Raw genomic sequence first — 17,291 nt, forward strand, 5'->3', positions numbered from 1 at the left:
GCCAGTCTTAATTATAAATGGTAATTACTTTGTCGTGTCAGTTCTGCTCAAAATGCACATTTTTCTCCAGAAACGTGGAGCAATCGTTTTAATGCTATTTCTTACATTTACTTTAGACAAATTCACTTAAAATCAAAGAAAACTGACAAGCAGTGCTTACATCAGGTTTCAACGAAATGATTTTTTTTTCAATTTATTTAATATTCTATTAGCTTTGATGAATATTTTAAACAATTTATTTATTCAGAGGTCTTGGACTTTTGTGTCGTAATTTGTATACTTTTGGATGAGTCTGCGTTTATTATCATCAAATAAATAACAGATGAAATAATAAACATATTAACACTAAAATAACTATGTAGTGATATATTTGTGTCTACGAGACAATCAATTAATATTTCATTCTCGATTTCAAATTCTTTGAATTGCTAGATATATCTTCACATTGCAAATATCTTATTTAGCCTTACTATTTAGCCTTACGGGAAATATTTTTTCTCCTATATGATCGTGTGTGGGCTGAAACACATTCATAATAAACTTTAGATTCTTTCATGCGATGAAGCTACCTTGCTAGGAATTGTTTATTGTTCTACACGGGTACCTGCTCGAGCCTAAAATATTCACAGAAGGGGATCTGAGATCTTTCTTTGCCAGATAAGATTGAAAATAGTGAAAAATGAATCCCTACAGAACGTTTGAAACATAAAAAATTGAAAATGTTGCAGGCTTGGCTTGATTGAATCTGTTCAGAGACGGTACTGTAAAGTGCAAGCTGCTGACCATGCACCCTAGCACCGCCGTAAGCAGTATTCCATATTTAAGCCTCTACAGTGTCAGTATCACTTAAAACCAACAATAATAATGAATAAAAATAATAATTATAATAATAAAAATACAAGAGTCCATTCCGAAGTAATATAAAATATATACTGGATACTTTCTAAACGTGATATTGTTTTGCAAATTATGCCGCTTTTAATTGGAATGGCAATAACGTGTCACATTTAAGTTTCCATGATTATCCCCATATGAACACATTTGCAGATGTTTTTAAGTTCTATAAATTCACTATTACCATGATTAATTGTTGGATAATGCCTAAAATATGATAAACAAGATAAACCGGTGCCATGGGGTGTTGACGGTTACCTTCACTTTACAGTATCATCTATGAACAGGCTCAATCAATAGAGCCTACAACATTTTCAATATTGTAATTTGTAGCGTTCTTTTGAGCGTATGGATTCCGTTTCTCTCTCTCTCTCTCTTTTGTATTTACGCTTGTATTTTCACAAATTTAAGATATGTGTTAAAATATATAATTATGATAATAGAGCTAATCTATCTTGAATTACGTGTGTTGGAATGAATATAAGTATTAATCATTTATAAACTTAAACTTGATGGATACACCAACTGCCCTTTTTCTTCCATATTTTAGGGCCGATGATATATATTTAACTTGGTTTTGAGGTATATAAACATGAGTATATTTTTTAGATCAATAGGTTTTTTTAACCAATGAAACGTAAATGAATAATCTATATTTTTCAGGATTTTCGTTTACGCCTGAAGAAGTTGGTCAGCATGAAGTAAGTGTCCGTAAATCTGGTAACCACATCCAAAATAGTCCCTTTAAAATCTACATTGAGAAAACTGAACTTGGAAGAGGTCACGCTAACAAGGTTAAAGTTCATGGTGACGGTATTGTAGAGGGTGTTTCTGGAGTACAGAATGAGTTTATTATTGACACAAGAGAAGCAGGTATTGAAGCCGAGTCCATTGATATTGTAAATGAAAATGTTATAATAATACTTTGTTCTTTATCAGATCCGATCGCAAATGTGGTGCCCATTTGATAAGATAATTAGATTTTCTATATTATTAATCCATCACATATGTTCAAACGCAATCATCCCTTTGCAAATTCAGTTAATGACTGCACAATAAATCTGAAATATATGTAATATATTTTGCATGATACAAATGACAAAATTTTAAAAACTCTTCAATGAAAAGAGGAAAGTGAAAGAGAGTATGTAAAATACTGAAATTTATAAATGGGTTAAATAAAATTGTGTTATGCTAGTCTCTGGCGAGCATAGTCAATAAATTTGGTAATGATGCTACACGAATATTATATTCCCTAAATAAGAACTGTAAACAGCAAAATTGAAAAAGTTTCATTGACGGGTATATTGTGTAATGTGTCTAAAAGTTACGCACATGACGTCATGAAAAAATATCCACCGTTTTATACTGACTTATAATAATATGAGTGGTATATGTAATATGATATATCTTAATCTATTATATGATAATTTTTCAAACCACAAGATGAAAAAATCCTGCATTTATTATTGAAAGAACTTGAATTTTCTGTTAATTATATACTTTTCTGACATTACAATCCGGAAGACTTCTCCTTAAATGTTGTGTTTTGGCCGAAGTTAGGAAGACAACACCAGTGAAAAATATGTTCCTCTACAGTAAAATATAAATTTGTATATTGAGAATGCGGAAAATGAAAATATGCAATTTATTTCATAATTTTTTCTCAATGTTCCATAGATAAGTTTACATTCTATAATCAATACAAATATGGTAACATTTTGATCCCAGTTTGAACAGGAGAAATTCGATTTGTTTCATCATATGAGCCTCGCGATGACAAAACCAACATAATGCGTTTGCAACCAGCATCCGCACACTCTGATCAGGATCCTTGCTGTTCGCTTTCAGTTTCTCTGCTTGTAATAGAGTTAGTAAGCGAGTAGCATTGGTGCTGATCAGACTGCGCGGATGCGCAGGCTGGTTTCGATCGATGCTGGTCGCAAATGCACTATGTTGGTTTTGTCATGGCGCGGCTCATATATTGAAGTAATGAAGCAACATAAATTGCTTTAAATGCAATTTCTATGTTTACAGTCGTAAACGATGCAGTTCTTGGCAAATATTTAAAACAATTTTCTGTTAATTGCGTATTTTTGAAATTATTGGCAGTTGTATGAATGATACAGTTAACATTTTCTGAATTGTTTGAAATATAAAAACATTTTTTTTTTTTGACAATTATTGAGAAGTCATAAAAGACAAGTTACCATAATGAACTATAAAGAATTGGGTCATCTAAAAATATTTATTTACATTAATTAAACACTTATTGAATTTTCCGCCATAAACAAATGACCGTTCTGCACTGTAGACGCTTTATTGTAAATTATAAAGTAATAATATCGGTTGATGTAATTTTTCAAATTGTTGTTTATATTTTTTTCAAAGTTCAAAAACAACAGGTGTGTGAATGTTGATGGAGACATACATTCGTTATGTTCTGTAATTAGTTTTTCATCCAGATTTCTTAAAAGTAATTATTTTCTTCTAATTAGGATAAAAAAGATCAATATTTTTCCATGTTAAAGTTATAGGAAGGCCTAAGCGTAGTTAGATGTGGATCTTTATTGATAATCAAAACATCTCATTTGATAATTAGGATAAAGCAAACTGGTTTCTAACGCAATAAAGTTTAACACGAAGCTTATTGATAATAAATACATCTCGTGTAATTTCATGGTAAGGAGAACCGGGGCCTAGGTGCGGTTAGGTTCACTTAGAACTTATTGATAATAAATTCGTCCCATCTGATTTCCAGGATATGGCCAACTAGGACTGGCTATGGATGGTCCAAGGCGTAGTAAAGTTAACATGGATCTTATAGATAATGAAGATGGCACTTGCAAAGCTGTGTATAAACCAAAAACACCGGGGAACTATGTCATCATGGTGACATACGGTGGTCAACATATTCCAGGTAAGATTTGAACCTTTGTTTTGTTTTTGAGTTTTACGTCACATCGACACAGTATAGGTCATATCACGACGTTCCAGCTTTACTGGTGGAGGAAAGCCTCAGGTGCCCTTCCGTGCATTATTTCAGGCACGAACGGGCACCTGAGTAGAACCACCGACGTTCCGTACGCTAGCTGGATAGCTTCCTCACATGAAAGAATTCAATGTCCATGTCGAGATTCGAACCCACAGCGGTGAGAGGCAAGTGATTTGTAAACTCTTTCGATTATATTTTTACATATCAAAGTATTTCTATAATTGCTTAATTAAGTTATTAACGTACCAGTTGTACTTTATATATACCTGCACTAGTCAAAATTCCGATCATAATTATTTTTGCGTAGAGTTATCAGTAAGTAAATTCTTACTAGTTACACGTGTTTACAAATAAAAATCCTGAAAGACGAACAGCCGACCCATTTGGACCTTTATTAGTCACCTTAGAAGCAAATAATAATCTGAGCATGTATGATTATTTAAACACATTTTTAAACATGGTGTCAAGTTTATATTTAAGTACCATTTCTCATCATTACGCCTCCAATAAAGATAAATTAACGACTATGCATTAAATACATAAATAGATAAATATATAGGAAAGTACCCAAGTTTTTGTGCCAATTCGATATATGTTGAACTGCTGGTGTGGTGATATTCTTGATGTTTATTTTATGTGTGCAGAGTTCATTGTCTCACCAATGAATGTGCCAAACGTTTGTTATATCTTGAAAGTAATCATTGTTCCTAATATTACTTTATCCACTACACACGCTTAAATGCCTCTAAAATATTATCTAGATCCAATAGTTAAAACGGAAAGACTAGTAGAAAATAATATTGTATTCATTTCAACCTGCATTCATATTAAACTGTAAAAAAATTCTTCCGGGTCTTGGAATATTCATGTGCGCCAAATCTAAATCTTGAGACATGAGCACATTCTCTTACACAAAACTCTAATATTTTTGTCTTATATGTTCGTAGTGTGTAACAATAAATGAACGAGCCGGGCCGGTTACAAATTTCTAAGATATAATAAAGCATTACGCTCATTTGTTGTGTAATACTTGTCACTTACTTATTGTATAAATGAAAATTGCATAAATGGGTATTGTAACACTTATAATTCAAATGGTGTATTTATAGGCACACATATGATTATAAATAAAGTTTCACTTTAGAATAGTTCACATTAAGTTCCTGTGTATGTTGTTCAGAGAGCCACGTTAAAAATTAAGCTGTTCATTTGTACAAGCAGATGTTCGGATATATATATATATTCGTGTATAACCATCCAAAAACAAACCACTATAACAGTAATATTATTATTATAATTATTATTATTATTTGTATTATAAATATATAAACAACTATCACCAACATCATCATTATCATCCAAATTATTAATATGATTATTATTGTGGATATCATAATAAAACAAAGTCTTGTAGCCTTTTGACAAAAAAAAAAAAAAAAAAAAAAAAAAAAAAACTAAGTCACTTGTTACAAAGAAAAGATAAAAAGTTAGTGTAATATAGTCTGTACGTATAATACTTTATAAAGAAGAAATATATAAACGTATTAAACATTTAATATTTCAACAGGAAGTCCCTTTGATATCATTGTTGAAGAACCGGCCGAGCCTATGCCTGAAAGATCGTTCAGAAGTGCGTCGAAACAGGGCCAAGATTGTATGTTTACTTTTCTTTTTTATCATAACTATCACTATAGATTTCATAATCATTTTGAATGTTATGATTCCTATTATTTTTAGTGTTATTTTTATCATTACTGTGATATTGATGATGATTATAAATTGGACGATAACTTTATAGGTTAATCAAAGTCCTGTTTGTTTTCAAAGTTATATGGGGACCTAGAGTCCCATATATAGCGTTTTTGAGTGATGCCAGATGACTGCTTTCTGTGTGTCACCAGTGTGGCCTCTGGAGGAATTTGAATATTAGGCCTAGTAGTCTAATCCCTTTACCTCCTTTGTACCACACTTAAGCAACAAGTATTTTGTGTATATGATATAAAATTAATGATTTCAAAAATCAACTTTGATATAGCATTTATCTATAATAATACTTTAACATAGCATCTATCTAAAGTACTACTTTAACATGGAAACATTAACGGGTTGTAATCTGTGTTTATTTATTACTGTTATGTACATCTTTAAGACAACCGTATTATTAACATCTTTAAGACTACCTTGTGTATGTCTTTTGTTTCAGTATGGCTGTAGGAACAAACATAACTTACTAGGTTTAATACTTTTGATAGAATGAATGACGTACATACATGTATAAGACTTGCTTTTGTATTGGACTTTTACGCTTATTTATAAATCGTTTGTTTGAGATACATGTCTTTAAGCGTTATATTATAACTGTCTTTAAGCGTAATATAATTCGTATATATAAGATTTTGACATTGCTAGTAATTTAAAGATTTTTATGTGATGCAAGTTTGAAAATTATATTTTATATAATTAAAAGGAAACAACAATATTTAAGCGGACACTAATATAAACATTTTATGTAAGCTTATTTCGTTATGATGCTAGTATTTGAAAAGAAAAATACGTTTAAACGCTTGTTTTGTTAACAATAACAGTCAGAAAATATTACAGTATTAATATGTGGAATATTTGTTAAACAATATGTTATGTATGTAAAAATTTAAAGTGGCTGCTAAATACATGTAATTGTTTTGACAGAATAACATTAACATACATGTCTGTTTTGATTGTATGTATATAAACATTACATGTATGTGCAAACAAAATATATCTATACTAACAGTGTGGTGAACTTTAATGATGTTTTTTATAAACTGCCATGTCTTACATGCAAACACTTGTAAGTCAATAACAGTATAGTCATCTAAATTGTATGGAAATTGACTTGAATTTCAATAGATTGCTCCATAAATCACTGTTAAATTTGTGTATAATCACTCTGAAATGAATTAAAAGTAAATGTATACCGAAAACGAGTTAAAATGTATAAATATTTAAAAACTTCATATTGTTATAAAAGAAAATCTTAAATTCAGCAAAAGCTTTTAAATAGTTAATTAAGATATTTTATTTATAATGTACAAACTACACTTATTATTACAAATGCATCTTTTAATATACCGGTATTATATATTACAAAATGATTTACAGGCTTTGACAGTTTTGTATTGTTTTAGATCCAGGAAAAATATAAATCCACAATTTAGGCATGAATACGTCACGAATACACATTTTTTTCTTTTTTCTTTTCAGTGTGGTATTAGAAACATAGAAGAGGATTCTTCAGCTGCATTTATATGATTCAAATTTTAACAAATTTTACAATAAAACAACTTTAATAACTGTTAATTAATTGAGTGTCATATCATATTTTACAAGGACATTTCATGATGTGTGTTTTTTTTTAATTTAGAAGGAATTATATGCAGTTATTTCTAATTGATTTTCGCGCGATGGGGATTTTAAATATGACTCACTATTTATAAAAAATTACAACACAATAGAATGAAGCTATATTTCCAAGCAGACTTGTTTTAAAGATTTCTTTTTAAAATATTTGTTCGAAATCAAACCATACTGCACAATTATTAAGTGAAGAAGTCTCAAGGGAGATAATCAGTAAATAATTTTGACTCATTAAGTGATGAAGACTCAAGGGAGATAATCAGTAAATAATTTTGACTCATTCAGTGATGAAGACTCAAGGAAGATAATCAGGAAATAATTTTGACTGAGATGAAGAGATATATAGTATGAACATTCAACCCCTCATATTGACGTTGATTTTATATTGTAGCAGTGCTGATGACTTTTGTGACTTTTTCCCCTTTACGTAACTATTGTTAAAAAATCTTACCATGTGAGTGGAAGTACTTACCTTATCTTCAACCGGTGTAATAGTATAATTTATACCCTCAAAACCCATGCTTTATTTTAAAATATGTCTATATACAGTGTCATTGCAATAAATTTATTTTAAATGATAGTTTTATGTTTATGTTATTTGTTAACATCAATGTCTATTTTTTGAAACATTCCTTTGACTTGACGTTGTCTGACGGATTGGGTGGATAGACAAACGTGGAGTCGTGGTCATCACACCGTATTACCGGCGGCAGTGATGGAAGATCACTGCAGTGTTGGCAGATATCTGAAAATTACCGATCGATACATGTAGGTTATAAATTTAGTTGGTTTAATTATATTACACAAATACGGCCCATATCATTGCTATAAAACTATTGACCATTGAATGGAGATACTGTAAGGTAATTTTGGACTCGTTTTTTCCTGTTTTAAGACTTTTTGAACAGGTTAAAAGTGACAGCCTCGGAAAAATCCGTGAAAATGTCTGTTTTCAGTTCAAATTATCTCAAGTTTTAAGTAAATGGCAGGATTTCCTATTATCAATATAGACATTCATCAATTGGGGTCACGCAAGCCAAATATCTACCCCGTGACTCGTTTTTTGAAAGTTTTACAGACGCTCAATCTTGTCCGGTCGAAGAAAAAATGCTGCCGTTGTAGGCAGATACATATTATAAATGCTGCCGTCGATGGCAGAAATACCATGAAAGTGGCTAACATTCTGACAGAAAATCAAGTTGAATCTTTTATCAATTCCTCTTTGCGTCCTTTTAGCCGGAATTGAGACGTTAAACTATCATTTCATATTATTAATGCGGTATGTGCATCGAAAAAAGCTTTTTAGCAACATGCAGATACAATACAAAAAGTGATGATTTAGTACGACAAAATTGCACTGCCGCCGGTAATACGGTGTGGTCATGAGATGGTAAGATCAACAGAAAAGCTAAAAATTACTCGTGGCCATTTAATTTAAATAAAAATTATAATAATGATAATAATGAGTATTAGGGAAAATAGCTAAAAAAAGCTCGGTGGTGCTCTATTCTTTTTGTTCCGTTTGAAACGTTTCTGTTCTGCGTGTTAAATATAATTCTATCTTAGTTATTTACTATGTTTAAGGTTGTTATTGATTATTTACCTGACTTTAGCCGATGCTAGGGGGCATGAGGGATGTTTCATATTATCCCTTATGTACAGACTCAAATTCAAACCAAGTCACAACAAAAAGGATCACAAGAGGGATCACAGTTTTTCCAGATTTTGTTTTATTTTAAATTGTTTCATTAGATTAATGATATTTGTAAAGAAATAAAATCTCTTTTAACAAAATGTGTCATTCAAAAGTGACGAATGCCCCCGAAAAGATTTCTTATGCATTGTCGAAAGTTATTATGAAAAGAAAAGCCAATGAAAGTAAGTAATTGCTAAATATTGTTCTTATGAAATGAAGTGCTATTTATAGCAAACTTACCACCTTGGGACATGGGTCTTGGATGGGACACATTGTCTTGATGTGGTAAACATTTATGCCATGTTATTTCAAAGTCCTTCAATGTATGGCAATGTTACAGTTTGGAAACTGATATGTATCTTCAAAATCTTCCTATCAGCAAAAGTATCTTCAAACTATTAAAGGGACTTTGACCTTAGAGGTAGGAACATGGGTCATATACAAAACAGGTTGTATTGGTGTGGTGGATATTTGTGCCAAGCTATTTTAAATCTTTTCAATGCATAACAATGTTACACTCTGGATACGAATGTGTATCTTCAAACTCTTCTTGAGTAAATGAGTTCCTTCTATGTGAAAGAGTGACCTTAGATGTAGGAACATGGTTCTCGAACACGACGTGTCGTCTTCATGTGGTAGACATTTATGTATGTTACGTTATTTAAAAATCCTTCCGTGCATTAAAAAATTACAGCCCAGACACAAAGGAGAGTAGCTTTAAAATCTACTTGAGAAAGTGAATCCTTCAAACTGTGTGACCTTGGCCTTTGACTCACAGACATGGCCTTAAATGAAAACACATAACCATGGTGTGTTTGACTTTTGTGCTAAGTAATTTTAAAATATTTCCATGCATGACAAAGTATAGTTTGGACACAAATGTGTACATTCCAACTCTAAGTGTGGCATTGACCTGGAAAGTAGGGGCACAGGTCTTTGTCGCGACATGTCGTCTTGTGTGGAAGACATTTATGCCAAGTTTGTTTGTTTTGTTTTTTAATCCTTTGATGCATAACAAAGTTACAATCCGAAGATGAATGTGTGTACCTATTAATCATATTGTGATAATGTGAAAATTCAGAATGTTAGTGTGACCTTGACCTTTAAGGTAGGGACGTGATTCTTAGACGAGACATATCGTCTTGATGTGGTAAACATTTGTGTCGTCATTTTTAAAAATCCTTCGATGCAAGACAAAGTTACAGTCCGGACACGAATGTGTGTAGCTATTCACTCTAATTGTGTTTATGCGAAACTTAAAATGTATGACCTTGACCTTTGAGGTAGGGACGTGGTTCTTTGTCCCTATGTGATAGATATTTGTGCCAAGCTATTTCAAAATCCTTCAATGTATGTCAAAGTTACAGTCCGGACACGGATGAAGTGGGGATTCACAGACAGACGGACAACCAGACAGACAGACAGACAGACGGTGCGATTTAAATATGCCGCCCTTCGTGAGAATAAAAATCCATATACAAATGAAAACATCAATAAAAGGAAGCAATTTGCTTTCAAAATTTAAATATTTTTCTCATTAAAAAAACGGTGGTAATTATACCATGACATTTAAATCCTAATCCAATCAAATCTTTTTTGACAATGCCAATCTTACATCGGAAAAGAAGTACATGTACTGCGATAAACTTAAGCTTCAAATACAAACATTTAAAAAAGAAACAAGTTCTTGTAGGGAGTCGTTCGGCCTGTTTATTTAATAATGGCGTATAAAAGTAGGCATTTTTCCGAGTGACCTTTACATTATTGTCCTTATCTCGTTCACAATTTTACTTCCTTGATTATCTGTGACGCGCCTGACAGTGCTATTTAAGCGAAATGTTATTTTAATATTCACGCAAATGACCCCGACATTCACACACAAGTTAAACGTTCAAGTAAACATTCCATACACATGTCAACGCTCAGGCAAACCCTACACCACAACCCGTCTAGACAGCTCAATCGAAAGAGCGTTGGACTGTGAATCGGACGACCCAACTTCGATTTCCGAATGACACAGGTCACTTTCGCTGTGATTGATTATGAAATATTTTCATTTGCACTGTACCTTTGCTCTTGTATGTACAGAAGTTTCAGTTCCTTGCGCAAGTGAAGGCAATTTGTACTGGTAAACTGCTTGACGGCCTGCCAAGTAATGATGCAGTGGCTGAACTGTGCTCTGATAATTGTAACGTGTCTTACTGCCGTGATCCGGAGTGAAAACTACCAACACCACCACCATCAACGCCACCAACCCTATACCACACACAATTTTAAATTCACACAAACATTCCCTAAATAAGCCACAACACATTCGTTCTGTATATAACTTGAACAACCTATTCATGGTCTTGTAAGCATCCCGTACATCCCTATAGCACACATGGGAAAGTTCATGTGAACATGAAAACGAGACTTGTAATGAACAATTGCGATGTGATATAGTTGATTTGGAACTAGGCTAGACGGAGAACAACTGTGATTTTATATGGACATTTTTACTGTAAACATGAAAATGAGATTAAATAAATTGGATCAAGGAAAGTTTGCTATTGGTAGATCACATAGTGCAAATCGTTAAAGTTCATTGGTGAAAATATAAAATGTGTAAAATCACACATCATCACCTAAGTTATGTTCTTCTAAATTTAATAGGAGTTAATCTCATTGCACTAAGGTGACGGTATCATACTGCATCCCATGTCATAGCTTGAAATGTTTATTAATACAGATGTAATTGTGTGGTATATTGTACAAAGTAAATTATACATTTCATGGAGAAGACAGACACATGGAGGTGTCTGCTGCCCTCAGTGTGGGGTCGCTACATTGCACCATCATGAGCTCACACCTACATAAAATACAATTTCAAGCTATAGAATAATATAACAAGCAAACGGATTTGTCACATTTTCTAAATAAAAGTACTGTATATGCTGACAACTTTAAGTATCTTTATAGCTAAGTGCATATACGTTACTCATGTAGGTTAAATTCAGTTTTGCTGCTTTAAGACTTTAAAAGATTAAAAGAGAGTGTGTAAACTCAATTCAGACTTAGTTGAACAAGCAAATCTTTATTTGAGAAATTATAAATTTTACCAGTCCATGTAAAATGTTGAACCGGCTAGGACCGGCTTAAGCAGAATTCAAGATTTAAACATGAAATAGGTAAAATTTTGAATTTAGAAACATCCGCAGATGTGTTCATACGGCGGTTATCATGGAACCTTCAATGTGACACTTCCGTGTCATTCCATGAAAAGCGGCGTATGGTCCCCAAGTAATAGAAAGCATTGTCATAAGACAGTTTATGAATAACAAGCATTCTTTTACTTGGGATCATATACTGCTTTTAAGGGCTTTTTAAGTATTATTTCTCTCTCTATCTCTCTTTTATAATTAAATGTATGTAAATGACCTTACATATTTGGAAATAAATTTCCATTTGACCCACAAACCACGTCTAACTTTACACTACACGTGATACTACTTTTGTACTGGCAAAACACACTTCCTAACACGCCGTTCAAAGGCTGAACTGTACTTTTCCAAGAAGAAGTGGCCGTTGCGGGCCCAAGGGTAGTTGATACAACGGCTGGAGTGGGAGCAGTTGTTGTTGGGTCCACACAAGGACCATGATTGTAGATTGTTAAGGAGTCATGCTTGTGGGGATCTAGTATTATGACGCATCGAGCTTTTACAAAAAGACAGCTGCAATATATCAATAGAGTTAAAATTTATGAGGATAAAATATTCAATGTAACAAAAAATACAAGGTATTGATTTTTAAATAATTATGTTATAGCGTGGCATAACAAGAAAAGAATTAATTCGTCAAATCTACATCAATACATCTATGCCATACTAAAACTTGTGTTTCGGAATAAAATATAATATTAAGTTCTTTGTTTGTAAATAATCCCGCCCATTGTGAGAGTTCCCGTTTGATTTCCCCTTTTCTGTTCGTTGTCATACCAAAATGTTCGTTGTCGTACTTTACGGTGGTTCTTTGTGACTGGACATGGGGCTGCACTACATTAATGACCCTCTTCCAGACTGATCTTCTAAACTGTTATACTTGTCACCTTTCATTTTTGACGCCAGGTGGTTAACTTATGTATCAGGCAAGCTAAAATATGATAAACAATACCAACAAGGAAAGGCGGCGTTCAATGAACTCCACCCCACACGACCCAGCAACAAAGGCCAGTGACAAGGAGCCCAGGAGGATAGCAAACAAAACAGAACAGGGCACAAGGCAGGGCACTGATAATTACTTTGATAATACATACAAGGAAGTAATAATAAACTTTCAAAATGGACGCCTGAACAGTTTTTTCAAGAGTCCAATTGCTAAATGATGGGGGAAGGGAGTCAACGTGATATAATCAGTACAAAGTTAGTTACTGATACGGTTCTGTGGACATTAATCGGGACAAGACCGAATAGCATGTACCAGGTCAGTAATTAACCCTGAACATGTATTTATTATTGTGGCTGGCATTATAAAAGACTGAGTAGAACGAGTACAGAATATGAAAACAACCATTAATAAGACCAGGGTGGCATTCAATAAACAAACAAAACACCAACGACAGGGGATGTAGACATAACACCAAACATAAACAGGAAAGACAGAAGTGCAATCATCAAATGACTTACTGATCTGCATATGTAAATCCGTCTGACCCACAAATCTGTTCATCGTCTGGTAACACATGCTGTGTACAGTCTATATCTTTGAAAACATGACACACATGGTCGTCAAAGTTTGCTCCAATGTCGTGAAGGGCCCTTAGGATATCATCACATTCAGGTCCATGACAATTGTGATCGGGGTGGTGGTTGTCATGGGGTGGATGGTCATGATTCGGGCCTCGAACTAGTAAAAGTAGAAAATTATAATAATCTAAAAATAGAATACTTACAGTTTAAAGGGTTTAAACTAGTTTTTGATTACTATACTTTTTACGCGATCTCCTTTATCATGTTAGGAAACACGGACCCTTTGTTAAAAAGGTGTGTTTTTATTTAGATAAAATGTCTTATAACAAATGAAAATGTCCAAAAATTTGTTTTTAACTTTTCTATGCGATCCGATAATTTTTCGTATATATTTTTTATTTGTCTATTTCACCACAACTACTCTAGGTGTGTTCCACTTTACTTCAATTACCTCCCTTTATCGCCAGATTAAGTGTTATTCCTATTATATCAATCAAATATATTGTGATATTCGACAACTATCTATAACTAGACTGTATGTCTGACTGTTGACATACACAATATTTACAGAGTATTTAGAACTGTAAGATCAAAGCTGTAGAGCAAATTAGAATTTGTTTTGAAACATATGTGGATGTTTCCAGATTTACAATTTCACCATCATGATGTGTATTTGTTGAATTCTGCTTAACTCGGTATACGAGTGGGACACTAACACCCATGAACTGGCTAAATGAAACCAGGCCTGCAACATTCTTTACCAGTTTTTGGTGTTCTTTTGGGATTATTTATTTTGCCTTTATACATTCAGCATCTTTGTCAATTTTATTTAATGTCTCAGGTCCCTTTTCGACCGTAACATTATTAGTTACACAAGTTATCGACGAGTCATTACAGCCTGCACGAGATAATATTGCAATAACGCAAATTGTAATAGACACGTTTATAAGAAAAACCAGGCGACTTTAAATCGCTTTCAAAGAAGCGCAGAAAAAACGAAGCACGTAACTATCATTGGCAACGCTAACACTGCACGATAAAAAAGTTATTAAAGTGCATACACAGTTACTCGTCTATGATGTAGAACACATTGTTATTTATGTGCGCTTCGGTTGTTGATTTAAACATCTTTTATTGAGAGAAAAGATAATTTATTACAAAAATATACATATAAATAAAGTATAAAGAAACATATACATACATATACAGACACTTACAATACAAAGGTATTATAAATTTGGAAAAACGGTTGACCCACAAGTTCTCACAACATTATCAATGGGCTTTCCCATACAAGTTTTGGTTCTTCACAGTATATACGTTATAGCATACAAATTGTTTAAGCCAATCAGAATTTGAGAAATTTATTCACATTTTCATCAAATTGCAGATAGTTCATGTTTGATCATTAGTGTCCACACACATGTATAATTATTATGAATCATTATATGAGTTTTTAAAATTTATTATATCATTGTCTAACATAATAAATAATGAATATGTGCAACGCCTTTGAAACTCAGTTTGAGTTAAATTATGTGTTTAAGTGAATAAAACAGTTCAGTTTAAACATAACTAAAAATATTGTATGTAAACATCTAGTTTTAATCTTGGTTACGTTATGAATAAATCGAACTTGGAACCAGAAGGAGGCTTTGGGTCACCTTAATGTACTAATGTCGGTCGGGTCATTGTAACTGTCCGTGTTTCGAAGGCAGGACAAGTGCGAGCAAGATGTGCTTATACAGGATAATAATGACAAAATTACATTGTATTATAAAAGAAAATTATAAGCTTCATACCCCATATGCTTCAAAGTCAACGTAAACAGATGCACTACGTCAGCGGTCTTGTCTACTGTATTATGTTAAAGAAGACGATAATTTGAATTGTTGTTGCAATAAATATTTGGCAAAAACAGAGTCATCTTTAAGGGTATTGGAATGAAACATCTTTTGTTATGATGTTCTTGACCCAAAACACTTTCATCTTTAGTCTTCTGTGTGTGACCTCGAATATACGTGTTTGCTTTTGTACAAAATTATATGAACACGGACTCATATATTATCAGCTATTCCCGACGTCAATCGCTATACTATACATGACGATCAAGTTTACATTTTATGACAACAATAAAAACACATCAGCGGGTGAAGTGTACCAGTTCATGTTAAATGTTGAATTCTGCTTAAGCCGATGGTAGGGGGCATGGACGGTATTTTGCACTTGACAGTACCGTGCATCAAACCGAGCCTGCAACATTTTTTCCGTGTGAGGCTTCTTTAGGGATTCTTATTTTCTCTATTATACAAGGTTAGAAAGTAAAAAGCCGGACCGGAGCTGAAAACCTGGATCCACGGAAAACCATACCGTGCCTTAACCGACTAAGTCCAGGAGCTGTCAGGCCAAACTGAGAAAAGTGCAGCGCGCTGTTTTCGCGAACATGCCTTGTTACCTTTGTCATACTGGTGGTCGTTATCAACTAAGTAAATCAAACGCCTTGTAACTGTATTTAAATATACAGGATTTAAAACTTTATTTTATTTTAAAAGAAAATATTCAGTATGCTTTTTAGCATATCGCAGACAGCTGTCAAATCGTAACCTGCAAAATTAGCTATATTTTAACCGAAACCCCAAAACAAATAAATCACATACCTTGAACTACTATTGCTAAAGCTAGCAAAACAAGCGTCAGTGTTTCCATGATTAAGCAAAGAAAAACCAACAAAACCAGACAAAATGTTTTATTATAAATAGATGCCCTTTATCTTGATCAATCAGTTCAAGATACGATAAGACTCAGTACAAACAGAACTTACTAAAAGTGACCTTACTTTCTTAACGTTTATCAATATTGCACTCATGTCACGATTCGTGATACAATCACAATTCAATGAATGTTTAACAAAAGCTCAAAGCGGACATAATGATTTTTTTCTAAATTATCTCAACAACGAAATGAAAAATCAAGAACAAGTAGGATAAAGAGAAAATTAATCTTGCTAATACGTTGATAATAAATAAAAAGATCTTGTTTTCGTCTACTCTCTGTTCCCTTTGTATACCTAAATTAGGATCTTTCAGGCGCTTTTTATAGCTTTATGGACCTCTGTGGATATTTTAGTTGACAATACCGTATTTGATCGTTAGTCAATACCTCTATATGACCTCTTACAATCGTATATCAGTGTCTTTTTTGGTAATACGGCAAGCTAAACAATAACCAGTTAAAAGGCATAAAATAAATAAGGATGCAGGCGAAGTTTCCAACTCACTTGAATCTATGTCAAGCTAGTATGAAAACAAATTATATAAACCCTCCTCTATGATCAATTTCTGCATGTTTGTACGACTATCTCTACGATGACTATTTATGAACGAGGAAGTTTAAATATAAAGTAAGGCATTTATACAGTACTATATGGCATTGAGACGTATGTAATGACACTGCTATCATTATATATAGACCGAACTGAAATCATGCGATGAGTTGACAGCTCAACTTTTCCAACTTAGTCACCTTAGTAGGGGAAAAAATTCTTACCGTTTTTTATGGGCATGCTATAGACGTTTTTCTTCGT

General features: G+C 33.0%; 2 protein-coding genes across 3 annotated transcripts in view; one reads left to right on the plus strand and one right to left on the minus strand.

The window, feature by feature from the left end:
* Positions 1-7,865, plus strand: part of LOC132736250 (filamin-C-like) — a 48,822-nt gene extending 40,957 nt beyond the window's left edge. Inside the window, exons 7-11 of one of the 2 annotated variants that reach the window (XM_060723347.1) lie at positions 1,558-1,767; positions 3,656-3,814; positions 5,457-5,543; positions 6,093-6,123; positions 7,133-7,865. In XM_060723347.1, coding sequence (XP_060579330.1) covers positions 1,558-1,767; positions 3,656-3,814; positions 5,457-5,543; positions 6,093-6,103 — 467 coding nt within the window. In that variant the 3' untranslated portion in view covers positions 6,104-6,123; positions 7,133-7,865. The remainder of the gene's footprint in view (positions 1-1,557; positions 1,768-3,655; positions 3,815-5,456; positions 5,544-6,092; positions 6,124-7,132) is intronic. The other variant, XM_060723346.1, reaches the window with a different exon arrangement.
* A 3,817-nt stretch (positions 7,866-11,682) lies between these two features.
* LOC132736239 (uncharacterized) lies at positions 11,683-16,499 on the minus strand. Its single transcript, XM_060723334.1, has 4 exons — positions 16,366-16,499; positions 13,646-13,865; positions 12,407-12,694; positions 11,683-11,832 (listed from the first exon to the last, which is right to left on the minus strand). The coding sequence occupies exons 1-4, from the start codon at positions 16,412-16,414 to the stop codon at positions 11,754-11,756; spliced, it is 636 nt and encodes a 211-aa protein (XP_060579317.1). The 5' UTR covers positions 16,415-16,499; the 3' UTR covers positions 11,683-11,753.
* Positions 16,500-17,291: the final 792 nt, after the last annotated feature.

Source organism: Ruditapes philippinarum, unplaced genomic scaffold (assembly GCF_026571515.1).
Source record: "Ruditapes philippinarum isolate M1 unplaced genomic scaffold, ASM2657151v2 ctg3974_1_1_1_1, whole genome shotgun sequence".
NCBI lineage: Eukaryota > Metazoa > Mollusca > Bivalvia > Venerida > Veneridae > Ruditapes > Ruditapes philippinarum.